Source organism: Rhamphochromis longiceps, linkage group LG5 (genome assembly GCF_057381845.1).
Source record: "Rhamphochromis longiceps isolate RC_006_pf linkage group LG5, R_longiceps_female_GT1.1, whole genome shotgun sequence".
Lineage (NCBI taxonomy): Eukaryota > Metazoa > Chordata > Actinopteri > Cichliformes > Cichlidae > Rhamphochromis > Rhamphochromis longiceps.
The window spans coordinates 40287308-40313229 of record NC_140561.1 but is presented as its reverse complement, the minus strand read 5'-3'; the positions used below and the strand labels follow the sequence as shown (position 1 = coordinate 40313229).

Below are 25922 nucleotides of genomic sequence, written 5' to 3'. Positions count from 1 at the left end.
TTTATGAACAGCCGTTGGGTGATGGCATCAACTTTTTCAGTACAGCAAGGTGAACTGGCATTTTTAATGACACGCGTCACCACCTTCTTGATAGAGGTTTCCACAGATAACCTGTAATTTTCAGCCTCTTCAGCTTCACACAGGGCTGGATTCTGCATAGTGTCGATCAGGTGATTTTTAATGATATCGACCGTCAGTTTTCTCAACACTGGGTCCTCGTCGTTCAGTAACATCAGTAAATGTTTTTCTTTACAGAATGTTTTCTGACGTAGCTCTTGGTAAATGGCCCTGTCGAGAAGCAGTGGGAATGAGAATCAGCAACCTTACACTGGATGGGGCTCTGATAAATTTGTTAAGCTGTAAGTGGCAGTAAAGTTGGTTTTAAATTTCACAGCTCAGTTTTCTTCTTTTCTTCCTTCTTAGTATTTTTCTCCTCTTTATGGAAGACTGCTCCATCAGGCAGCTTTCTCCACTTCAGATTGACTCCATTGACTCCTTTTTCCTCCAGTTTGTCCTGCAGCTGAAACACAAACAGTAAACAATTTAAAGCCTCCAGGTGACTAAAAACACACAAAAAAGGCTTTTACCTCACACAAAGGCTGCTTCTGACAGCAAAGGTCCTGAAGACTGAAGGATTTATCAAAATTATCAGCTCTCAGCATTTAGATAAGGCACAAAATCATATTGCATTATTACAGCGAAGTCCTAACAATATTTTTGTCACTTATAGAACTTGCAGAGACTTGCCTTTGTTAGGAGGTTTGCTTTGACAGCTCTGTCATTCAGATCCACAGACAAGTCCTCCAGATTCAAGCTCATTTTTATTACTGAGAAAGAGAAGACAAAAGAAATCATGACGAGTTTTCAGTTTTATTTTTGGGTCTCAAAATGTTTGTTGACCAATAATTTTCAAAATAGTTTTTAATCAATAACATTTTTTCTGACAAAAAGAAAACATTACCAAAACAAAACAAAAAACGAATGCGCAAGGACAAAATTATAATGACACGTAAAGTTTGGAAGTGATCCAATCAGAAATAATCTGCAATAAGTTTCGAGTGTCACGATCAGGCCGTGTGCAGGCAGGAATTGGACCCAAACGCAAACTCACAGGAAACAGGACTGAACTCTAAATACAGCTTCATTGCTAACAGAAGACTAAGGCGAGACAAAATAATATAAAACTAAACTGGGAGATTCTAAAGGAACTGACTCATGAGGAAACACGGCGGGGCTCACAGTCATGAGGGAGGATGCGACACGGAATGGAGGGAGACGTGGACATAAATACACAGAAGGATAACGAGGGACATGGGAACACACAGCTGACACAGAATCATAACGAGACAGGCCAGGAGCAAACACAACATGACTCATACTGACGGGAGACTGTCAAAGTTAAACAGGAAGTACACAGAGGCGCCGACAGGAGGGGAGGAGAGAACACGGGGAGAGCACAGACATAACGGGCTGGGGAAAACGTGGAATAAAACACAAGGAGGAGAAACGTGGCACGGGGACTCACAGATACGTGGGGAAATCGAATAACCTTAACAGAACAACCTAGGGACCCTTAGAATAAACGGTGGACCTAAAACATAATAACATCAAATGAAACACAAAATACCAAGTAGAAGTCCTGGGACCATGACATCGAGGAGTACATTTGATTGCCCGCTGTAAGCAGTACCACTAACTCCCCTGCTCACAGTTTCTCAAAAAGATATGATAAAATGCTAATGTTTGGAGGAAGAGAAGAGCAGACATATGGACACATTTTGCATCTCATGTAAAAAAAAATGAGATTCTTTGTAAACCCTGTGAAGCAACTCTCAACAGTAAAAACACAGCAAGCTTTAACACATATTCATGTAACCTCAATAAAAGGATAGTGTATGGGAGGACGGACGAGAGCTACTGGGGTCAAGCGAAGGGACGGCGCTCTGTCCAATCTCTCCCGTGCACGAGTACCATGAAGAAGTTTGCCTACTTGCGTCTTGCTTGCAGTGTAATTATATTGTCTTAACGTTCCAGCGAATAGGTTCAAGCTACAAACCTAACACTCATCCAATCAGAGTCCAGTCCAGATATCAAAAAGCACCTTTACATGGTTCACTGCTGTGGATTTAAATACAAGACAAATCCAGGACAATTTAGATTGTTTTTTCTTTTTTATTTGCTGTTTTGAACACAAACACGACCAAAGCGTGCTCGGTGAGTTGGTGGAGATCACTCTTCCCCAGCCTGCTGGAGCCTCCTTCCCAGTGCTCTCAGTGTTCTCCTCAGTGGTATGCGCAGTAACCCTCTCACAGGTGCGTCCTCGGCACTCTCTGTTTGGGTTCCTTGTTCCCTCCGCAGACCCTGACGGTCATGGCTGACTGTGCGTTTTCTGTCCTGGGGCATCTGAGGTCTGATCTCAGGATCGGATTCCTGTTCTCGCTCTTCAGATGCTGAAGGTTTCCCCTCGGGAGCAACTGTTTGCTTTCCTTCACTAAGAGTCACGACTTCCCTTGCAGGATAAACAGATGATGTCACAGGTTGCTCCTCAGGGAAAGTTTGATCCGGCAGCATTTCAGGCTCGCTCTCACTGAACTCGCTTTCTCTCTCGTCTCCGTCACTTTCTCTCGTGTCTCCGTCACTTTCTGTCGTGTCTCCATCGCTCTCCAGAAACTCTTCCATGAAGCGGTCTAAAACCGGAAAGCCATCCTCCATGAAGTGTTCAATGATGCTCGTCACATCTTCACGTAGCTTTTCCAACGCCTCTAACCTGTAGATTCGCCGGATGGTGGCCACTTCATGACTGGCTTTAGCGTCCTCAGCCCCGTTTTTCTCTTCAGACTCGTGTTTCAGGTCGTGGTCCATGTTTGCTTCTGTGTTTGTGAAGAAGTAAGCTCAGGTGTGTTTGGTTTTAAACTCTGCAGAGGGAACTGCCATGCAGGGCCGTTGCTAGCCATTTGGGTGCCCTAAGCACAAATGCTTTATGGTGCCCCCCGCCACTGAAAAAAACAAAAAAAAACCATTAATACTTTTGAATTTCTCAGTGGAATTTGTTTAATTAAATAACAACAAACATGACAGTTAAACAAATAAATAAGGTTAAAGGAGGTTAAAAATACTGTTACAAATAAATACTGAAACAAAAATTGAACATTGGAACAAGAACAAAGAGCCTGGCAATAATGTGTAATTTTTTTTATAAAAAAATAATATATATAATATAATAGTATTATTATTAATATATTTACAAATAGTTTCACAATAGAATTTAAATAAGAAACTTAAATAAGAAAAATAAGAATTTGAACACAAAAGCCACATTCCTTAAGTAACTATGTTAAACATTTTTACAATTCGTTGTCAGAGTATGCCATGCTTTTCTTTAGCCGTGTGTCCAGTTCTCTCCACTTAAGCATGCACTGTATGTGGTCTTGGCTACACTCATGACCCCTCAAACGGATGTTGATGTTCGACCAGTCACTGAAGCCCTCTGTACTCAGCTTTATATCCTTCACACTGAAAAGCTTACATGCAAAGCAGAACACAGCATTGTTCTGCGGTGAGTACACTAACCAGCTCCGGTGAACCTTTTCTCCATTGGGAAGAATTTTGAACTTAAGGCTAGTGTGAAATGCTCTTCCATCAGGCCCCTTTGGAAAATTAAAATCAGAGCTGACATTAAAAGGACCTCTCCGCACAATTTCAACACGATCAGCATCTACAATGTGAGCTGGCCAAAGAGCAGGATCGGTTGAAGGGGGCACACATGTCTCCACAGTGTCACTTTCTGATAGTCTCTCAGTGACAGGACTCTCAGTGGTACTTGTGTATGGAACTGTACCTGAACTGGTGGTTGATGGTTCTTGTTCTTCTTGGCTAGGGATTGTTGCAGGGTCTACAATGGCTGGTGGTTGATGTCCAGGGATGGCACTACTACTGGATGGTTCATCCTGTCCTTGAGATCCTCCTTGAACATATTTAAGCATTGACCCTGCATACAAGAGAAAATATTCAGGGATTTTACAGAAATACAATTTTGAATCTACAGTAGGCCTACGAAAGATTGCATTATAAGACTAATAAATTAAGTAAGTCACTGGTACATTTAAAAATTACTAACTATATTTTACATGTATAGATTTTCATAATGGCAAATGGCAATATAAACATGCTGTACATAATTTGATATAAATGCGCAAGTAGGAAATCTATATTACTGGAAGATATAGGTTTCATATTACAGTTTCACCAACAGATGTCGCCCTTGATCTATGAACCTAAAGAAAGACGAGAACTATTTATGTGTTCAGACGTCAATGGCATAAATAAGATATGCGTCTTTATAGATATCCTGAAATGCAGCAACATACAAAGTAATCTTGTCTAATCTGATAATAATACTTGACTGCATCACTGACCTATCCCAAAGTTAAGGTTAATCAGTAGCATGCATGACGTTAGCCAGCTAGCAACCTGAGGAGGGAAATGCTAGTCTCACGAATCACGATAACGTTAGCAATCGTGACTCACGATTGCTACGGCACTGCCGGTTGAGTTAACACTGATTATACGCAGGGCAGCAGCTATTACTGAATAATTACAAAGTTGCTCTTCAAGCTACTCAAATGTACCACGCGTGAAACATTCATTATTGAAAGTTAAAATGTTCAATCGAAACATAACACAGAACAAATGATGGTTGTACAAGAGTCTCACTCCTATTCACAAGAGCACCAGTCATTGGTAATTTACATAACAGCATTCTCTTGATGTGTTATTTTAGAAATCTTCCTATCCAGTAGCAATTTTGTTCTTCAGCCCAAAGACTTTGGGGGAGAGCTTTTCACCATCGAATCCCATCAACACTTTCTAAATGAATTCATAATAGTCCTTCAATTCCTTGGGGAAGGCTAGGTTTAGTGCATAGATTACTCCAAGCATCAATGCACAAGCTTGGGCCAGAGATCCAATGTTGTCCATGACTATCTCCCCTTCAACAAATATTCCAATGTCATCATAATGTCCATTTTGTCCATCCTCCCTGTTGATGACATAAATGCCCATGGTGTGCTTCTTCAGGTCTCTCTGGATATCATCTCCTTCAATGTCCTAAACATTTAATAAAAAGGTAAAAGAAAAAACAATTAACTCTACAATTAAATTCCAATCTAGTCGTTTGTGTGTGTGTGTGTGTGTGTGTGTGTGTGTAATACACACACACACAGATATCTATCTAAAAAGTGTGTGTATAGATGACTTGCTTACAATGACTTAAATGACTTACAAAGAACTCCCGAATAAGGCTTCCGTCCTCTTCACCAAGGTAGAGGCAAAGTGCCCTGAGAACTGCTTCCCTTTTCACTTTAACATCACTTTCAGCCTGTTTAAAGAGAGTTGCTGATTAAACCAATTTGGAAAAAAGAACAATGTCTGACATTCGCAATAAGTAAATTTTATCATATGTCAGTTCAAACATAGTAAATAAAATTTATATATGAAATTTCAAAATTTAGATTGCTTGGCTGGTCACCTAAAACGGCTTATTGGACTCACCAGTGACCTGCCACTTAAGACAAAAGAAATCCAAATAGAATTTGCAATATTCAGATTTACCTCTTGCATGATCTGCAAGTGGTGGGCAAGTTTCTGCCCAGAAACACCGCCCTTCTTCTGGAAAACTGTCATCAACTGAGGTGTAATTCTGTCTAACTGTGCCGCGAAGGTCATCTCCAGTTGAAGTGTTGTAATACACTGGAATTCAGCATTTACCTGTATCACACACACACACACACACACACACACACACACACAGAAAAAAAGAAGACTGGTGCTTAATCATTGGTATGATTATTTTGTTATTTCTTCATTAAATGCTACAATGCAATTGCCATCACTTCATAAAGCATGATTATCATATGGGTTAGTATACAGTGCATGAAGGATGTTACTACTGTTAATCAAAGAAGAAATGAATGGCATCAGTCCATTTAACGGGTTTAAAGGGTTTTAAAAAGCAGATATTTGTCTGTTTCAGGTGGTTGGCAACACATTTTCCTGTGCTCTTTGTCCACTGGTGGGAGTGTCTCACCTGTGAGGTCAGCGGGGCAGAACTCTGCCATCAGCAACAGAGAGCAGAGAAAATTTAGATGTGCAACTAAAAACATGCTTGCCATGTAAGCCCCAAACATCTCTGAAATTGCTCTGCAAACTTCAGAGTACTTATACTTCAGGAGTCCTGTGGGTACCGTAAGGACTCATGTATGCAAACAAACCACATTTTTTTTTGCAATCTGATCCTTTTTCTCTTGGCTGTTTCCTTCAGGGATCACCACAGTGAATGATCCACCTCCATCTAACCCTATGCTCTGCATCCTCTTAACTCACAAGAACTAAATTCCTGTTTTTCATTTCACTTTCGCAAGTTTTTTTTTTCTTTTGTCCTGGATAAAAGAAATTTAATCATATATATTAATTGATATTAATTAATATCAATATTAATAATCACAAGAACCCTTAAGATGAGATAGATAAACTTGTCCCTGCAATACTGTGACAAATACTGTTGTGATAAATATGTAAGGAATTTGCATGTACTTACCAAAATAACACCATCTTCTTGAATAAACAGTAACACATAAGGGGAAGAAAATCTGCCAGAAAAGGAAGACAAATAAAAAAAAAAAAACTTTAGAAAGACAAACAATTACCGTTTCCAAGCCATTAGTGCATTACTTCATGATACTCCCTTGTAACAAAACAAATCTTACTTGTGCCTCTGTGCAAACTACAGATGGCACGATACCACTTTTTTATGTCCGATACCGATATCATAAATTTGATTATCTGCCGATATGAATCCGATATAGTGTATTTTATAATAAATAAAACTGTTTTTATAAATATTTTGCTGCATTTTGTATAAGTTCATACTCAGTTTTAAAAACAAAACATTAAAGCTATTCTGTTATACCTGTATGCAAAAAATACACTGCACCCAAAATATTTTATACTTCAGCAATACTGATCAACCTAAAAAACTTACACCATCCTCCTTATTCAGGTATTCTAAACAGTACATAGAAATATTAAACTAACTAATAGGACTGCCAACTCCCAGCAAAAATATTAGGAAACCACCCCGCACCCTTCGCCTGATAATGCTTAATTGACGTAATCTACTTTAATGCACAGAAATCAATTATTTTTCTATAATAATTTGATTCAACATTTTTCTTCAATACAGTTGCAGACAGCGCAGACAGCGTACCTTCCCAAAGGAAAAAGTGCTATATGTACTACTATTACTAGGGCATATATTAGACTTAATATTTACTACATACAATAATGGATCTCTATACATTTAACCAGATCACCACTTTGGTAGTAAGATTTAGAATAATTATTTATTAAAAGCTAGACATTTTAAATGAGAATAAGAAAGAAAATTATGTCTTTGTGTCTCCCTTTCCCTGTTAATGCCCTACCTGGCCCCCTGGCAAAACTTTGCTAGATCCGCCCCTGCACAGTTACCAGATGTCAGCTACATAGAAAAGGATCCTGGTGTTATTTGTCTCTCAGAAACAGTTCATAACTTCCCTTCAACTCATTCATGTGACCTAAAATGTAAACCTGTTTCTTCATTACCTGTTCAGCTCTAATGATTCAGTAAAAACTTCTCCTGGTTTCACCTTCATGTTTCCTTCTCACCACATATCCAAACTATCATGACCAGCAGCTATTACGGCTGTGGCTCCAGAAAACATAAGCGGATACTAGAAGTAATATTAAAAAAATTCTAGCAACAGCTTATCAAGCTTAAACGTGCTGCTGTTGTTTATCTGCCGTTTTCCTCTTTCTAGCGCAAACTGGGTGACTAACAAATGAGAGAGACTAGCGACAGAAAAGCCGATCAGCTGATAATCGATCAGTTTCATGATTGAAGTAGCAACAGGAGAGGGAGGGGGGAGAATGAGGGAAGAAGTTTTAGCTGTTCAGCATGAAGACACCGAATAACTCCAGCTTTGTGTCTTTTTTCATTCTAGCTGAAGTATAAAACAAATCGCTTCCTTTCCCCCACAATACAAAACTCCGACAGCCAGTCCAGCTGTGGCTCCATACATCGGTTGTTAAGCTCAACATGGAAATACTATGCAAACATAAAGAGATGAACTTACACACTTGCTTTACTTCTGTGTTAGTTTTCTCTGAGATTAAATGCAGCGGTTTGGAAGCACGTAGCGAGGCTTTAAATGCTAAACCAGACCGCTGACAGGTCTTGCACTCAACAGCTCTATCAAGTGAAGCAACTTCTTTTCTGAGTTAATTTCAGTTCTGACAAACATCACTCTCAGTGCCTTTTGATCTCACATTTTTGGCAACCACTGAGTTATTCTCCTCCACAGTTTACAACCATTATTTTTTTCTGCACAAAAGACGTTGTGCAACGCCAATCCTACTTATTTCCTACTGCACCCCTGACTGTGCAGGTGCGTTCAGAAGCCCCCTCCCCCGCCCGACTATTAATGCCAATGTTGTGGCGGGAGGGACGATTTCTCAACTTAAAACTGCAGGCGACTGTACAGTGAACTTTACAGCTAACTACAGAGAAATTGCCTCGTTCCATAATTTGTTAGTACAAAGTGTGCCACAAGAACTAAGCTAAAAACATATGACATTTTAACGCATCAATACAATTACTCTTTTAATAGAGCAGTAGCTAATAGAGCACATAGCTAGCTTAAGTCAAATTCATGACAAAGTTCAGAGGTGTACAACTACTTAGACTTCTTTCTCCATGTGCACACGTCTTAAAGAGTCAACATGCTTTGACTGAGGTAAAAAAAAAATAAAACAAAAACGACCGTAAAAGGTTTACTTACCGAAGCTAGACCACCTTTATATGAAGTTGTGCGATTAACTTGAGCCCGCTTGCAGCACACAAAGAGTCCGCTTCTTCAGTCCGCGTGCAAAATGGTGGCCTGTCCTAACGCATGCGCAAAATGGCCCAGCAGGAGGCTATGAAAAACATACTTAAGCATTTTGAGCTACATTTAATTAACTAAAATTAATTGGATTAAAACGCAGGGAATGTATTCTGGAGTTACTCGAATTATATATGTAGACAGGAATTACTCATTTGAATTGAAAAGATATACCAAAATATAATATGCTATATTTAAAAGGAGACAATATCACTTTTTTCAGTGTACAGTCCCAATCAAAAGTTTAAGGCAACTTGAAAAAGGGCACAAAATCATATTTTTAATGATTTTTTTTTTTTTTGGAAATAATTTTTCTTAACAAGGTTCCAAGTAGAGCTTCACCATGCAACAAGAAGACATGGGAATGAGACAAAAAAAACGAGCATGCAATTTATTGAAAACGACACTTAAACTGAAACTGGCTGTTTTACAGCTGATCTAAAGTTTAGGAGCACACCTCCAAATAAACCCTGTAAACCCCCCAAAAAAGAAATCAATGTTCCCAAACATAAACATGGAGTAGCTCCACAGTTATTGTTTTTCTTCTATGGTGCAAATAGTTTTTAAAATTACTTTGGAAATTTTGTTCAACCCCAATGAGCCTTTGCGGTGTATTATATTAAAAAAAATTGTGATTATTTATTCCAGATAATTCTGACAATAGGTCATTTAACAGATTTATATCATTTTCAAAGGTAAAATTTTGATGTTTACAAAGTTGAATTAAGTTTTTCAAAGCTGAAAAAGACTGCATATGTTTGCAAGCAGCATATTCTGTTAATATTAATTGCAAGGCAAGGGTTATCTGATGATTGTAGGTTATCTGAGGATCACATGGTCTGACCTTGAGGTGAATTTGGTGGGATGTCCACTCCTGTGAAGATCAAAGGCTAAAAGGCTAGCATATGCATATATATATATATGCATATATATATATATGCATATATATATATATATGCATATATATATATATATATGCATATATATATATATGCATATATATATGCATATATATATATATGCATATGCAGTAAGGGTATACTTAGTGTTTTTTGTATTTTAGTTTGCTTTTTGTTAAATAAATAATAACATTGCATAACATCATGTATTATTGTTCATCTGAGGATACATTTAAATAATTGATTTTGGATATATAGACTAGCTGCTCTAATGCATCATTCTCTCTTTCTCTGCAAATTTGCCCAAACTCATCTCTTTTTAAGGTACGAGGGTTATTTACAGTAAAAACTCATGTTAACAATGCTGGAGGATTAAGGTGGTACTCTGCTTTGCTTTTTCTTTATCAAACTAACTCCTTTATGCAGAAACAGTAGAAACAATTGATGACAACATGTCATATTGTTACATTGTTAACACTGTTGTTTGTTGTCTATGATGTGCTCACAGGCGCAGCTCCAAAACCCTATGTCACAATACTTAAAGAAAAGGGGCTGCTGCAGTGTCAAGTTCCAGGTGCTTCTCCTAAACCTACAGTTGAGTGGTGGGACAGTGACAACAAAACACTTCCTTTTAAGACGGTGCAGGATGAAGAACAACAAGGTCGCTTCCACGTCACCGTCCAGACTACTGTAACTGAGCCTGGCTGTTATCACTGTGTAGCCACACAGATGGAAAAATGGCATCGGATTTCTTCAGAGATCTGTGTGCATCATGGTGAGTGAGATATAATTCTTCAAATAAGTGTGAACACTAAAATGTGAATATGTGCTTAGACTGAACACTAAGAATGTGGTCGGGGAGGAAAGACATGAACATAAAAGACGATGTGCATGCTGGAAAAAAGCTGTCAGTTTCTAACTGAATGTTGAAAAACTAAACTCGCAAACACATACTGTATATTATAGAAGATGAACTTGCTGTTGTGACTGATTTGTTTATGAACTCTTACATGATGCCCCAAGCTAATTTCTCTATCAAAATATTGGTGTTTTTTAAACCTGAGCATGCTTGCAGACTCTTGAAATAACACTTCCATGGTAAATCTCACTCTGCTTTATTTTTCATTTTTAAACATTAATGGCATCATATTCACACTCTGGGTGGTGCTATTACTTGGTGTTGGCTCTCTCTAGAGTATCATTTTGTGTTGCTGTTAGGACACAGTGGTGTTTTTGTGTAACTTATCTGTGTACCCAGTTTAATTAAAAACTTGTCTTATTGTCTTATTTCATAGTATAATCTTCGTATGCCCTGTCTGAAGCACTCTGTTTGTTCACTCGCTAATTATAGTCCTAGTATTCACTCACTATCTCTTTAGGGATTTGCTAGCTTGACTCGTAGCTGACTCACTAGCAGTGTGTCCTCTTCACTTGTACCTCTGCACTTTCCTGCTCAGTGTGTGAGACATCTGGTTACTCCTCGGCCTCCTTTAGTAATAATGATACTTGTAATAAATGTAGCCGCAGCTCTGCAGCTTTGCAGGAGGATTACTGAATTGGAGACTTAACATCACGGCTTTGAACAACCGAAGCTAGCCAGGCCCCTGTAGCCGGTGCAGCCGAAGGTAGCATAAGCCCCAGCATATTGTCCTGAGCAGCCAGGTAAACAGGATGGCTGGGTGACGGTGAGGAGGAAGCACAGTCTTAAACAGAAGCTCCAGGTACACCACCAACTCATTCATGTATCTAACTGTTTTCCCCACTTGGCGACACACCTGCCAGGGATCAAACTCTGGTAATTGGTGATTCTGTTCTGAGACATATGAAGGTACAGGGCTCACAAAATTTCTCCAGTCGGGCTACCAAAATCTGTCTCAGCCCTGAGGTAAAGACAACAGCACCCATAGTCAATTGTCTTCCAGGGGTCAGAGCAGGCAACATTGATGGAAATTTAAACAATTTCAGACTCTGTAGTTTTCTCTGGTCTCCTCCCTAGTCAGACCATGACTCGCATGTTTAGCCGCATGTTCTCCTTAAATTGCTGTCTGTCTGAGTGGTGTCCAAAAAGCGTTGTGGGATTTAATTGGCAAACCTTCTGGAGGAAACCTGGTCTTGTTAGGACAGACGGCATCATCCCACTTTGGATGGAGCAGCTCTCATTTCTAGAAATATGGACAAATTTATTAAACCCCCCAAAATATGACTATCCAGAGTTGGGACCAGGAAGCAGAGTTGCAGTCTTGCACGTCTCTCTGCAGCTTCTCTCCTCCTGCTACCCCCCCAAAAACCCATCTCCATAGAGACTGTGTCAGCTTCCAAACAGACAAAATAAAAATAAAAATCTGCACAAACCAACTTAAACATAAGAAAACTGCACCAACAAGTAAAACAGTGAAATGTGGATTATTAAACATTAGGTCTCTCTCCTCCAAGTCTCTGTTAGTACATGACTTAATAATTGATCAACAAATTGATTTACTCTGTCTTACAGAAACCTGGTTGCAGCAGGATGATTATGTTAGTTTAAATGAATCAACACCCCCGAGTCATTCTAACTACCAGAAACCTCGAAGGCCGAGGCGGCGGTGTGGCAGCAATTTTTCACACCAGCCTATTAATTAATGAAAGACCAAGACAGACTTTTAATTCACTTGAAAGCCTGAAAGCTTAGCCTCAGAAACCAGTCTTACTTGTTATCATCTATCGTCCACCTGGGCCTTACACAGAGTTTCTGTCTGATTTCTCAGACTTTTTATCTGATTTAGTTCTGAGCTCAGATAAAATAATTATTGTGGGTGATTTCAACATCCATGTAGATGCTTTGATCTTTAGATGCAGATGTACAGCCGATTCTTGTTCTGTCCAGGTGGCTCTTCTATGTTGTGCCATACATTTATGGAGTGGCTGTTTGGTTTCCCCAGTCTAGAGATCTGAGTACTCCTTGCTAAACTGTACACCATACACTACGTTCTTAAGTTTGTGTTTAGGAGTTTTGTCTTTTGGATGAACCAGTTTTTGTCTGAGTGTGTGGCTGAGTCTGAAGTACACTGGGATGTCGTGCTTGGAGAAGAATCTCCGGAGTTTCTCTGATAAACCTGCAACATAAGGGCTGACTTTGTCTTTCTCCCTAGTTGATCTCTGACCTTCTTTACTGTGCATGCAGTGGTTTGTATCATATCTATCTAATAGACTCCAATTTGGAGGGATTTTTTTCTGGCCAGTGTTGCCCCATTGTTAGCAATATTAACTCAGCTAACTGCAAAATTTCCAAGGACCTCACCACTATCCTAGCTCCCCTCATGAGGAACATGCCCCATCACATTAAAAACTCGAGATGATGGATCATGATGAAACTAATCTCCTGTGATGTAGTCTCTCTCTTCACATACATAACTACAACTGAGGCAGTGGAGACTGTCAGAAAATGACTACAACAAGACAGCTTTTTAGAAAACAGAACCAGCTTCACGTCTGATCAGATTTGCACACTGTTAGACCTCTGCCTTACCACCACATATTTTAAATACAACAAGGTTTCTACAGAGAAAAACATGGATGTGCCATGGGCTCCCGGTGTCACCTATTGTAGCCAAACTTTACATGGAGCTTGTTACCTAAACTGAAATAATTGCTACTATTTGGAGTAAGTGTAGTAAATGAAAAGTATTTTTATGAGCCACCTCATCTATTTGATCATGAACATTTATGTTGGAAAGGTTTGGTCACCATTTTACACAATTTGTTTTCTCAAATTCATGTTGTTTTCTGATGTGTATGCATCATTGTCTGTTACACTTGTCTAATGAGAAACTTTTTGTACTGTTTCCACAGAAAAGATGTGTTAGGGAAAATATTCTAAAACACTTCTTCAGTAAAGACTCAGAGAAGAGAAACACACAGAACTTCTTGCTAGCAAGGGCAGCCTCCAGACTGAGACTCGCACTAAGAAACTGCCCCAATCTTTATTTATACTTCAGTAGGTGTGTGTGTGTGTGTGTGTGTGTGTGTGTGTGTGTGTGTGTGTGTGTGTGTGTGTGTGTGTGTGTGTCCTGCTGATCAAAGGGTCATGAGAGCACAAAAGGTACATCCTTGGTCAGGAAAGGGGGTAGTCTCCCCCACCCTAGATAACATGGTGAGGAAGTCCAGCAGTTCATCTATATGTAAAGAAGCACTTAAACTAAAACAGACATAGCTACGTTAATCCTGCCGTAAAACAATAAAACAAGGTATGAGCTCTCATGCTCCCAGACGTGGGGGTGCATTCCTGGGATGCACCCCAAGCCTGCAGCCTGTTAGAGATCACACACAATTAATTATATGCCTCTAAGTATACATGGTTGAATATTTTCTAATACAAATAACTACATGCAGTATTCTACCATATGCAAACTTATATCACTAAAAGATTATACTGACTACTAAATACAATTTTCCATTGACAAGATGGATCAACCACCCTCAGGTAAAGTCCAAAATACCAGCCAGTCAGCAAGGTAAATGACAAAAAAAAAAAACCAACTCCAGGAACCAGCACAATAAGTCACACAAAAAGATCTGTTAGGAACATAAAGAAGTCATGGTAAAGTTTTAAAAAAAAATCGAATAATGTAATGTTTAATTTTTTAGAAGTACAGGAGAAATATTTGTTGTTTAAAAATATTTAATTTACTTCAGCAGTTGAAATTACAAGTTATGCAGGCACAGGCTTTTAGATTAATGAAGGCTAGAAATGTAAAAAGAGAAATAGGGAGGAGTGCAAAGTGAGCAGAAATTATAAAGTCAAAGAGGAATGACGTTAAAAAATGGAATTTGCAACTGTCAGTTTTATATTTGATTTGCTTCACTGACTTCTTCAGAAGGAGACAAAACACTGATGGCTTTATTCTGACTTTATTTAAAGATTATACACAGCTTCTCCTGAGCGACAGAATATGTTCTACAGCAGTTTTTACAGGCAGAGTGACACTGCTCAGGACCTGCATATTTCCATGTGTAAAATCAGATATCGATCCCTTTACAGAAATCACAGTGCAGGTTTACCATTTATCATATTATAATTTGTTGGATTTGTTCAGAATGCCATATTTATATTGTGCAAAGGAGTTAATAGATTTCAGTAACTTTGTGTGTTGTGTGGGTCACAACATTAGGAGTACCAGTCATTATAATTTAATGCTGTATGATATATCAACATTTACTCAGCCTCAAATACCTTTATAACAATGTCAGAAAAACCTTAACATTTAATTTAAATGTAATTTAAACTTTATAACAGATGAGACTTTATGGTGCTGAGTTATAAATGAAGTGATTCTAAAAACTTTGTCTCACTTCACTTGTTCCAAATTTTGTCCTGTTACAGCTTTATTCCAAAATGGATTAAATTAATTTTTCAATTCAATAAGAAAAATGAAAATTTGGTAGAAGGGTAGAAAAAAGTGACTGCAACACTGAAGGACCCAGTGAGCACAGAGGCATCAGTCATCTGTCAGTGGCAGCGCTTCAGCATTGCTCTGTGGAGAGGAAACTCTTCAAGAAGAAACTTTTCTGCAGCACTTCATCAATCACATCTATAAGCAATGTTCCCTCTAAGCTGCATGCGCAATTGCACACTGCTGGCACGGTCTCTGTGCACAGAAAATCTGCGTTGCGCACAAAAAAAATCTTAAAACGATGCCACCTTATCCCATAGTTCAGCCAATAATGCAATTCACATTCGTATATACGCAGCTAATCAACGTCGTTGACAGGCCATGAAAGCGTCCTTATCAATGTTTCCTCTAGTTTTTCATGTGTCTGAGCGAACATACAAACTCCCTGAGCGGCCCCTTGTGCCGGCTTTATAAAAAAAAAAAGTTGTGTTTTTAAAATTGGAGTTCAAGTTATTTTTACTTCCAATAGTGTTAACATACTACACAGGTCATGAACAAGAATTTTTTTTTTTTTACATTTTCATTGTAAGTGGGCTAAAGCAGTCAATTAAAAGTAGTCTAACATAAATGCTGTAATTTGATTATTTTAATAAACCATGTGACTTGGATGGATTGGATGCTGGCGTGACCACAGTGCACACGTTTGATGTCGCTCACAGTGGTCCAAGGGACCGCTCAGGGAGTTTGTGTGTTTGCTCAAACACATGAAAAATTAGAGGGAACATTGCCTATGTGGTAGAATGGCCAGACAGAAGCCCTGTAAAAGTCACATGACAGCCTGCCTGGAGTTTGCCAAAAGGCATCTGAAGGACTCTCAGACCACGAGAAACAAAATTCTCTGGTCTGATGAAACAAGATTAAACCCTTTGGCCTGAATGCCAAAAATAATGTTTTGAGGAAACCAGGCATCACTCATCACCTGACCAACACCATCTCTATAGTGAAGCATGGTGATGGCAGCATCATGGGGCCGAGGGGGAGGGGGCTTAAGTGTTAAGCAAGGAAGAAAGAAAGTATTAGCAAACTGAAATGTCATATAAGCCAGCTGGTAAAGCGTGAGACATCAGTCACCCCGTCTGTCCCCTGTGAATATGTGCGCAGGTCCTCACAAACATCTCACCCCCAATATCCTGAAAAACCATCTACCATCAAAGAGGGCAAAATACACCACCATGAAATCCAGAAACCAAACACCGTAGTAAGGACAGACAAAACAGCAAGTAGTTTGGTGGCTCATGTTTGTTGCATTCCAAATTATCAGAGCCTGAACACAAACACACAGAATTGTGACAGAAACCCACACAAGCAGAAACTCCAAGTAGCTGCAACCTACAGCAAAGACCAAGCCGCTGTGGGCACCAGCATGCCAAGCTAGAAACATGCAAGAAGGCCTCACCAGTGTTCAAGGCACCTCCCAAGATCCAACAGGTGCAACCAAGGCACAAGTGTCACAGAATGACCCAGCCCACAGAGTGCCCATCCAGCTCGCCACCTCCTGAGAGAGTGGAAGGTTTCCACCCAACTCTAGAGGACTGGGCATAGCACAGGGGGTTAGATCAAGGGGAAAGGAAAAGAAAGAAGAGGAAGTTCCCAAAGCCATCAGACCTTGGCATACCATTTCCCATGGAGCCACCAGGAGAGGCACACTGGGCGAGCCCCCACCACCGAGAACCACAGACAACCAGATCCAGTGAGCACAGAAGGAGGAGAGAGAAGCAGGGGAGAAATGGGGAGAGACACAAGGGGGCAACAGAACAGCCTCTGGTTGGAGGGAGGGGATGACATTAATGCCAGGCAGCCCGATCTGTGATTATTTTGGTGGTATTTAATTAGTTGTTGTTGTTGTTGTTGGTGTTGTTTTAAATCACATTCTAATAGTCTGAGGGTTAAGGTCACTGATGACGACTGAGACTTTTTAGGGTTAACCTTCAAAGAAATTCACTTAATTTAAAACAAAAAAACAGACTCTGTTTTAATGATGCGGTTGTAAGAGGAGGAATGAGTCAGTATGAAGTGACATGAAAGACATTTCTTCTGTGAAATCACTCAAACACACTCACAGTAATCTCATACACTTCACAATAATTTAGTGATGAATTTAGAAAAAGCTGGTGTGACACAATTGTTAAAGACATAAAAAGACATCCTTAGGAAATAAGATCATGACAAACAATTATATGTTCTAAACCACAAGTGAAAAGAAAACAAACTCATTGAGCCAAATGTACCACTGAGTGTTTTAGTGATAACTCGGCAGATTAGATGGAGGGAAAAAATGTAAAAACCCAGCAATGTTACAGTCACACATGTGGAAGAAAATAAGGGCACTAATACAACTTTGGTTCTACTGTTTTTATTTTTCAATTAAAATTATAATGAAGCTAAAAGATAGGACACTGTCTTCATCATAACAAATTATTAGAGTCAAATGATATTAATCCTATTTGAAGATTTTGGATTGCAGGATAATATAAACCTGTAATTATTCATTTTACACGTTTCAGTGAGGTGATAAATATGTTTGTCCAGATGAAGCTTCCATGAAAATGCAACTAAGACAAAGTTAGAGTGTCACACGTAACTCTTCTCCAAAGCATACGCCACACAAGATGGTTAATTTGGGTAGCAGCCCTTTTACTTGCCACACACAAATACACTGTGGTTTTTGCTCATTCAGCCTGGGACACAGAAACTCCCCTGGTGGCTCACTGCTGCCTTCTGCCTCTCTGCTTCTCACTGACAACAAAAAACACAAGTCCACGTTAATCCCCTGCCCAGGCACACATGCTCTTCGCTCCACCCCGTGAGCACACTGCATCACCCCTCCTCTGCAGCAGGTCAGAGACCACGCCCCCGCCACACAGAGATTTAAGGGTTGTTGTTTTTTTCTCGTACCTACTTGGTTAAGATTCCAAGCAAGTGTCGAAAATGTGATGTCAACAGACTGGATGCCACTGATTGGCTAGTCAATGGCATCACCCACTAAGACGTGAGAACATCTCCTTCACAGAATTATCTATGCTGACATCACTCAGGTCGCTGTTTAAACCTGCTGTTTGTTGCTGACATGTAGTCACAGTTGGAATTTTTTTTCTCTTCTTCTTCAGGGTTCCCCGTATGGGCTGCTGCACTCATCGGTGTTATTGTTGGTGTTATTGTTGGTGTTGTGGCTGGGCTTACATTTAAAAAACACTGTGTGAAGAAAGGTGAGTTTTACTACTGTACTATAATATCACAAATTCTTCATGACTCCCTGATGTTAGGTCTTGATTTATGTCAAAGAAGATAAATACTTTGTTTGCTCCATTCAGTGGGTGACCAGTGTAGTTGTGTGCTTCTTGAATATTTTGATTTCCTTCCTGCAGGTTCACAAAGAAGAGAGAATGGTGCGGTGTAAAGTGCTCTTGATTCTAAACAACCTTCAAAAGTGTGAAGTGGTGGTACTTTAAATCTGTTTTTCCCCCCTTTGATACATCTGAGATTTTAATCAGGACAGGTGAACAAGTTGGTTTGAGTTAACTCTTCTTCGTCTTGGCTCAGGACATTGCTCCTCCTGACTCCTGACTACTTTCCCATTTTCAGTACAGATCTGAGCTGCATTTGAAAGCTTTGCTAATGACATGAAGATGTTTCAAGAAATCCTCTTTTAAATGCACCAAAGTACAAGGTTTTACTGTAGTTGCCTAACTTTAAGCTTAAAGTAATCAAAGCGTGCTTCCAAACAGTAATTATACTGTCTTACTCAGATATTGTTAGAAGAACACATTTTGACTTTTGTCAAAATGGCAAAATGACTTCATGTCATTGTGATATGTGTTCTTACATAAAAGTGTGCAGCTCTATAAATAATTTGCTGACCAAATTTTCTGACATTTCTTGACACATGCTGACCTCCCAGCCCATTGTTCCTTCAGTGGGCTGGTTTCAGTCATTATGCAAATGTACTGTTTATAAGATTGAAACCTGCAGTCAGCTGAGACTGAAGACGTCACTTGGATGAGTGACGAAATGTTTCTCCCACTGAAAACGTCCAGATGAACAGAATCAACTTTTGGAGATTTCTCTGACATTTATGTTATTAATACGGACAGTGATGGTTTGTTTTCATCATAACAGATTAAGATAATTGTAGCTCTAACAAAAATTGATAAATAATAAGAAATGCAAAATTAAATTTACCTAAGATAAAAGGGACCCATAATGTTAAGACTTGAGATGTTAAAATATCAGGTTTGTCAGTCCAAAGCTGTCATACAGATGGTGAAGAATATAAACTCATATTTAACTCAGGTTAGTTAAACATGTGTACTCATGTTGGAATACTTGATTAAACTGAACCCGCAGCACTTCTCTTGTAAATCAATGTGAGTATTTTGCAGGGGCAGAGATAGTTCAGTAGGTAGAGTGGTGGCCCCATGATCGGAAGGTCGTGGATTCAAATCCACTGAACGGCTACTGTGTGGTATCCCTGAGCACAAGGTACCGTCCCTACACACTGCTCCCCCAGCGCCCAGTGGCTGCCCACTGCTTCACTGAGTGGATGGGTAAAATGCAGGGAGGAATTTCCCCACAGGGAACAATTAAGAATACATTATTGTCATTATTATTATATAAAAATATATCTGTTTGCCAAGCAGGCCTGTCAGGTACACGTGTGCTGTAGTATGTTGTTGTTGGCTCCGTTGAATTTTTTTTATTTATTTATTTTTTTTACAAGTTATATTTATGCTGTTAATTGTTGGCAGATTTTTTTTATATTCATGCCATTTCAGAGAGCGCTTAAGGGTGCACAAGTCTGAATAAGAGATGAAACAACAAACTTCTGTGTCTACTATTTTGTTTTTGGTGTATGTGTTTCTTTAAAGATTCATAAAGAGAGGAAATGTATTAATGTCTTAGTCAAATTTCAAAAAAATTCTTATTTTGAAGCAGCTGTGCTTTGATAAAAGACATTTTGAGGCCAGGAAACCATTTTAATAAAACATATAAACCCAGGACTCTTATCCTCTATTGACTGATTTTATACACAAAATAATATCTGGTATATGTAGTGCCTCTAGTCAGGACCAGTACAATATCAATTTCAGTAGAGATCCTAGACATTGAGGTGGTTTTGATTTAGAGATTTACAAAAGGGGGTTGTCTCGGAAGTGAACAACTGGGATCTTTATTTCCTCCTTACAAATTGTCAACAACATATACAGTCACAGTCAACAAGTTTGCATTCTACACAAACAGTGCAGAAGAGTGAATTTCCTTTTTATCTTTTGTTCATTTAAATCATTTAACCTCTTTCCCTCCAAAAAGATCATTATGAAATATTATCCATCATATATAACCAAATATTTCAGGGTATTCTTAAATTCCAGATGTATTGATAAAAAATGGTATTTCCTATTAGCTCATTTTCTTTGTGGAGCTAAGCTGGGCATACACTGCGATTTATTTATTTATTTATTTATTTTCCCCCAGTTGCGTTATTCAGCTCCTGCTCAAACTGTACAACAGAATCACAGAGTGCTCACATTTTGCATCCAAATTTGAACTTGGTGATAAAGTGTTACCAAAACTTATATTACAAAGCTAATATGTAACACAAAATCTGTCTCTCGCTCTCCCTCTCTGTCTTTCACTAACACACACACACACACACACCATCATAACCATCAACTTTGCTAAATTGCTGATGAAAAACATAATTGAGCAGCAATGTCCATCCAGCTCTTTTCACGGTTGGTGCAGTCGTGATCATTTTGTGAGGCCAGATTGAAAAGGCTAGGATGAGCTTGCCAAAGCTCTACAAGTTGTGCCTCCATCGCTTGTGTCCAGATCACACGCTGCATTGTCATGCTACTCTCTTTTTCATTTCCATTTCTGTGTTTGTGCATGCTTATTTACTGTCCGTCTCATTCAGCCAGTTACTTAGACAAACTAGCCTGTTCACATTTCGCAAACTTAAATAGCAACCCAGGCACACAGTGGAGAGTGAGTGGAGTGGAGAGGAGAGTGACAGAGAAAACAAAAACACACCACATGGTCAGAGGGCCCGGGTGCGCCAGTGTCCGACAGCGTCGCCTCTGTCAGTGCGCCCCAGGGCAGCTGTGGCTACAATAAAGCTTGCCATCACCAGTGTGTGAATGGGTGGATGACTGAATGTGTAAAGCGCTTTGGGGTCCTTAGGGATACAGGCCATTTCACATAGCGATAGGTGGCGCTAATGCACTGGGAAGCTGGTTTGTCAACCAAACTCAAAGAAGAAGAAGGAGCGCTTCAAACCTGCTGAGAAGACGCTCCAGTTCTTCAAGAGGCGGTTAAAATTATTCAGAGACGAGAAACGACATGTGAGAGAGTGAAAGAAAACAGTTTTATTATAAGGTTTGCATGTAAAATGGATATTATTTTTTAAAAAAGGATGAAGCTGTGGCTGATCTCTGTGGTGAAAGGACTTGAATAAGGACACGAGGTAAAGATTGGCTTGTTAGCTGCTCACATTTTAACTGACGAGTAAGGTTGTTTACAAGACTTTTAGGGTTAAATTCCCGTTGTTGGGATAAGCGTATTTGTAATCACTGTGTTGTTCGATGCTTTCGATCCAGTGATTAATATCAATCTGTGCTAAAATCATAACAATGAAGTAAGTTTTATCTCAAAACAAGTCTAATTTTCAATCAACAAATTCCACCAAATTTCTCTAATTAACGCATTGGAATAGAATAGAATAGAATTCAACTTTATTGTCATTGCACATGCACAGGTACAGGGCAATGAAATGCAGTTTGCATCCATCCAGAAGTGCTTTAGTGATATAGATATATTACAATATATATTAGCAATAGTATAGATATGTAAGTATATTACAGAAATGGGTCTATTATGTTATAATGTACACGGTATGAAGTATGTTGTGAATATTCTATAACTATAAGTATGTACAGGCTGTAGTGAGTACAAGCTATGTACAGGCTATGAACAGGATATAAATGTGAAAAACTATACAGAATATGAAATAAATAACTTTACAGAATCTGAGATATACAGCTATACAGAAATGGGAACTGTGCAAGTTGTAAACAGTTGTAGGGTTGAAAATTATCGTATGTACAGAATGATTATTTACACAGAGCTATACAGTAGTGCAGTTAAGATAAGTGAGGGTGTAGATAGTTTCTACAGAGGTATATAAAGTGCTAGTGGTTGTGAGTGGTGGTTCAGTCCATGTTATTATTGTGTTTGAGGGTACAGTTGTCCATTGTGGGTGTGTGTATGTTCAGTCCATGAGTTTAACGTGGGTCAGATGTCAGGAGGCAGAGTTCAGGAGTCTGACAGCTGTGGGGAAGAAGCTGTTCCGGTACCTGGTGGTCTTAGTCCGGAGGCTCCTGTAGCGCCTCCCAGAGGGCAGGAGGGTGAAGAGTCCATTAACGACTCTTTGTGATGGCTTTCATATTTTACAAAAACTAAAAGGTAAATGCATAATACACTAATATACAGACACATTTACTCATTTCAAATAATATGATCATCACGCTGTTCTCAACTGTTGTCGGTTATTAACCAAATATTCTAGTTTAAGCTGTGTTCAGGTGGCTCTGTGTGTGAACCCTGGCATGTCAGAAAAAGTTTGAGAACCACTCCTATAAAACGTCCCAACCACACCTTTTTTACAGGGTTCCTTATGGCTCTGACAGTAAACGAAATAAAAATCTTTTCATGTTTATTAAAATGGAAACAGCTAATTTTTAAAAACTTTTTTTTCATTCTTGTAAGTGATCATTTTTATTCTGGCATTAAAAATGTGCATCCCATACACCTAATGCTTTAAGGTTTCCTCAGCTAAAACTTACGACACATTCTGTCTCCGGTTTCCTTATACAGCGGTGATTATATTGGAAGTACACCTGTTATTGTAAATAAAACAAACATGTATACACATAAACTGTTTAGGATTTGTCTCTTAGTGGTAAAGGGACTCCTGATATATTGTTAAGTAGTTTACAGTGTCAGAACTGAGCAGTGAATCCTTAAATGGAAGAGGTCGCGATTTACATCATTGCCATGCGACCAAATATGGAACGCCAGGACTGCCATAATGAATTAATTAAATACACCATTAAATAATTAATTAAATGTGGCACTAATTAATTAAAATTGGAATTAATTAATTAAATAAATAGTTATGACACATGTAATTAATTAATTATTGACACATGTAATTAATTAATTATTGACACATTTAATTAATTATTTATGTATTTCACATTTTAATTAATTATTGACACATTTAATTAATTAATTATTGACACATTTAATTAATTTATTATTGACACATTTAATTAATTATTTATGTATTTCACATTTTAATTAATTATTGACACATTTAATTAATTATTGACACATTTAATTAATTATTTAATGATATATTTATTTATTTCATTTTGGCAGTACTGACGCCTGGCTCTCGTCATGAAATAATTTTATCTGTCAGCCTCACCCATCAAACTCAGGGGGCGGGGTTAACGCTGCCCATGCAGCTTCTCTAACATTTGATTGGTTGCCGTGCAAAGTAAGTCAAAACAGGTCGATCCTAGATAATCGATTGCTTGTGCAGACTTGGGGCAGCCAGTTATCCCAGAATGCAGATCAAATCACAAGCAGCAATGGTGGTGGTGTAGTTTTTCTGTCACCAGCTACACTTTTAACAGTGTTTTAGCCGCGAATGTCGCGACGTATGTCTGGTCAGGTTGTCAACATAGAACATGTTTGCAAAAGTGCTCAGATGTTTTCAGAGATTTCACTACCTCTGCTAACAGTTAGCATGCAGAGTGCACCGAGGGGGTACATTAACCGGTTTGTTTACATATTCCACTCTCCGTGTTCCACATGTTGCATTCGCAGATTCTCATTTTCACCGAACGATCGTCTCTTTCCGCCTGGTCTTGTGTCTCTGTGCTTCTGTAACATAAAGAACGAGCTGACATTTTTCTCACGAAACCAGCGATCAGCTCAACAGACCCTCAGTTTACCTGCATGCATCCTCCTCCTCATCTGTCAGCTGTTTAACACCTGCTGCTAATTCAAGAAACACGCCTAGTTACCTGGTGATAGTCACAGTTTAACTGGGCAGCCGGTGCTCGATATAACGCAATGTCAGCGCATTTTTCTGCACAAGATAAGTAAATATAGTGTTTTCCCCGAGCGCAGAGCTGCTGGAGCTCGTTTCCTTACAGAGCACTTTATAGGCGAACAGCTTTATCAGCGGCTGATGTCCAATCACCGGCACACAGCTTTCAAACCTCAGCTGAGTTTTAGCTCTCAGTGGTTAAATGCTGGACTTCATTCACTCAGGTTCTGTCTGTCGGGTCACGTTTACTTCGCTGTTTTATTTACAACTGAGCAAATCGGTTTGGCTGAGGTTAAAGTTACGTTTCATAACTGCATAGTTTCACAGACGTTTAATGGTTCACTGGCACATGTGTTAGACTGAACTATCATCTAAATATCATCTGTTTTTTAATAGTTATTCAACTGTATTCTAAGCACCAGCTGTCTGTTAGAATGTGATTTTTTTTCTCTCTCTGTTGGCAGAGGTATAAAAATGCGCAGGAAAATCTGACATGCATGGCGAACTTCACCGACGATATTTAGGGAGGAATAAACACACATCAAACATAAATGAACCATTTGTCTGTCTCCATAATTGAGAGCATTTTCTCTTCTTATGTCAACACTCTCTCTCTTTTTTTTTTTCTTTTTTTTTGCTTTTTCGGTCATGTTATGTTTACCTGTCAAAGGCTTGTTACAAACTATGAAACACATTGTGCAGACTTCTGGATGTTAGAAGAAAACTAATACTGCTCATGAATGAGACTAAAGGCAGGAAGGTGTCCTTTAAAACTAAACATGTTAATAGGACCTCCCTGTTTATATCATAGTTTATGATATAGCACGTGTATTTCAGTAATAGCCTGCTGAGGCCACTATACGTGCTGGCCTCATATCAAATGTGAAGGCAGACTGAGTCTATGTTTGACGTTTTTTATATCTAATCTTCCTTTTCAAACATTTAAACAGCAGCGAGTCTGCAGCTGAGGGAATACAAATTCAAATTGTCGGAACAGGTTTGCTCGTTTCTTGGATTCATTTGGTGATTTATTAAATGTATAACTGTTATTCTAATCTGCTGCTGAGTCTCTTACACTTTTCTTGATGCTGTATATTTTCACGTCTCTGGAATAGTTGGCAGTTAGATAGTCAGCTGGGAAACTTTGTGTTAACTCGTGGAGCTGAGGATATCGTGGATATGCTGACCTCGCTGCGTGGTGTACAGAGCGAGGTCAGCATGATTAATATTCACAATAAAAATATTAGCCGAACATCATGAAGTCTGTATGTGTTTCATAGTGTCGAACAACCTTTGTACAGTTAAAGCCAGCAGTTACTACATGACGGAAACACCAACGTTATCTCTTTTATGTGTTTATACACAGGTCACGCTGATTACTGAACAAAAACCCAAAGATCAGATGTTAAACAGATTTATTTGCTCTCTCTCCTCCTTAAACATGTTTTTAATGTTAGTTATAATTCAGAATTGGCGACTGAAACACGTAGGACAC

At 38.9% G+C, this 25922-nt stretch overlaps 2 protein-coding genes and 1 long non-coding RNA gene across 3 annotated transcripts; 1 reads left to right on the top strand and 2 right to left on the bottom strand.

Annotated features, from left to right (window-relative positions):
• Positions 1–1868: 1868 nt before the first annotated feature.
• LOC146670656 (uncharacterized) lies at positions 1869–4254 on the bottom strand. The gene is made up of 2 exons (XM_085407686.1): positions 3839–4254; positions 1869–2996 (listed from the first exon to the last, which is right to left on the bottom strand). The coding sequence occupies exon 2, from the start codon at positions 2860–2862 to the stop codon at positions 2230–2232; it is 633 nt and encodes a 210-aa protein (XP_085263812.1). The 5' UTR covers positions 2863–2996; positions 3839–4254; the 3' UTR covers positions 1869–2229.
• A 155-nt stretch (positions 4255–4409) lies between these two features.
• On the bottom strand, positions 4410–9019 carry LOC146670655 (uncharacterized). Its single transcript, XM_085407687.1, has 5 exons — positions 8877–9019; positions 6596–6647; positions 5611–5766; positions 5282–5377; positions 4410–5106 (listed from the first exon to the last, which is right to left on the bottom strand). The coding sequence occupies exons 3-5, from the start codon at positions 5722–5724 to the stop codon at positions 4867–4869; spliced, it is 450 nt and encodes a 149-aa protein (XP_085263813.1). The 5' UTR covers positions 5725–5766; positions 6596–6647; positions 8877–9019; the 3' UTR covers positions 4410–4866.
• A 1265-nt stretch (positions 9020–10284) lies between these two features.
• LOC146670654 (uncharacterized) lies at positions 10285–20298 on the top strand. The gene is made up of 3 exons (XR_014911821.1): positions 10285–10652; positions 18417–18515; positions 18675–20298. It is a non-coding gene; the product is annotated as an uncharacterized LOC146670654 (long non-coding RNA).
• Positions 20299–25922: the final 5624 nt, after the last annotated feature.

Coding starts and splice junctions, on each gene's coding strand:
- LOC146670656 (XM_085407686.1), bottom strand. CDS start 2,862: ATGGACCACGACCTGAAACACGAGTCTGAAGAGAAAAACGGGGCTGAG.
- LOC146670655 (XM_085407687.1), bottom strand. CDS start 5,724: ATGACCTTCGCGGCACAGTTAGACAGAATTACACCTCAGTTGATGACA. Junction 5,378..5,610: donor ACTTGCAGATCATGCAAGAG/GTAAATCTGAAT, acceptor CTCTTTAAACAG/GCTGAAAGTGATGTTAAAGT. Junction 5,107..5,281: donor GCCTTATTCGGGAGTTCTTT/GTAAGTCATTTA, acceptor TTAAATGTTTAG/GACATTGAAGGAGATGATAT.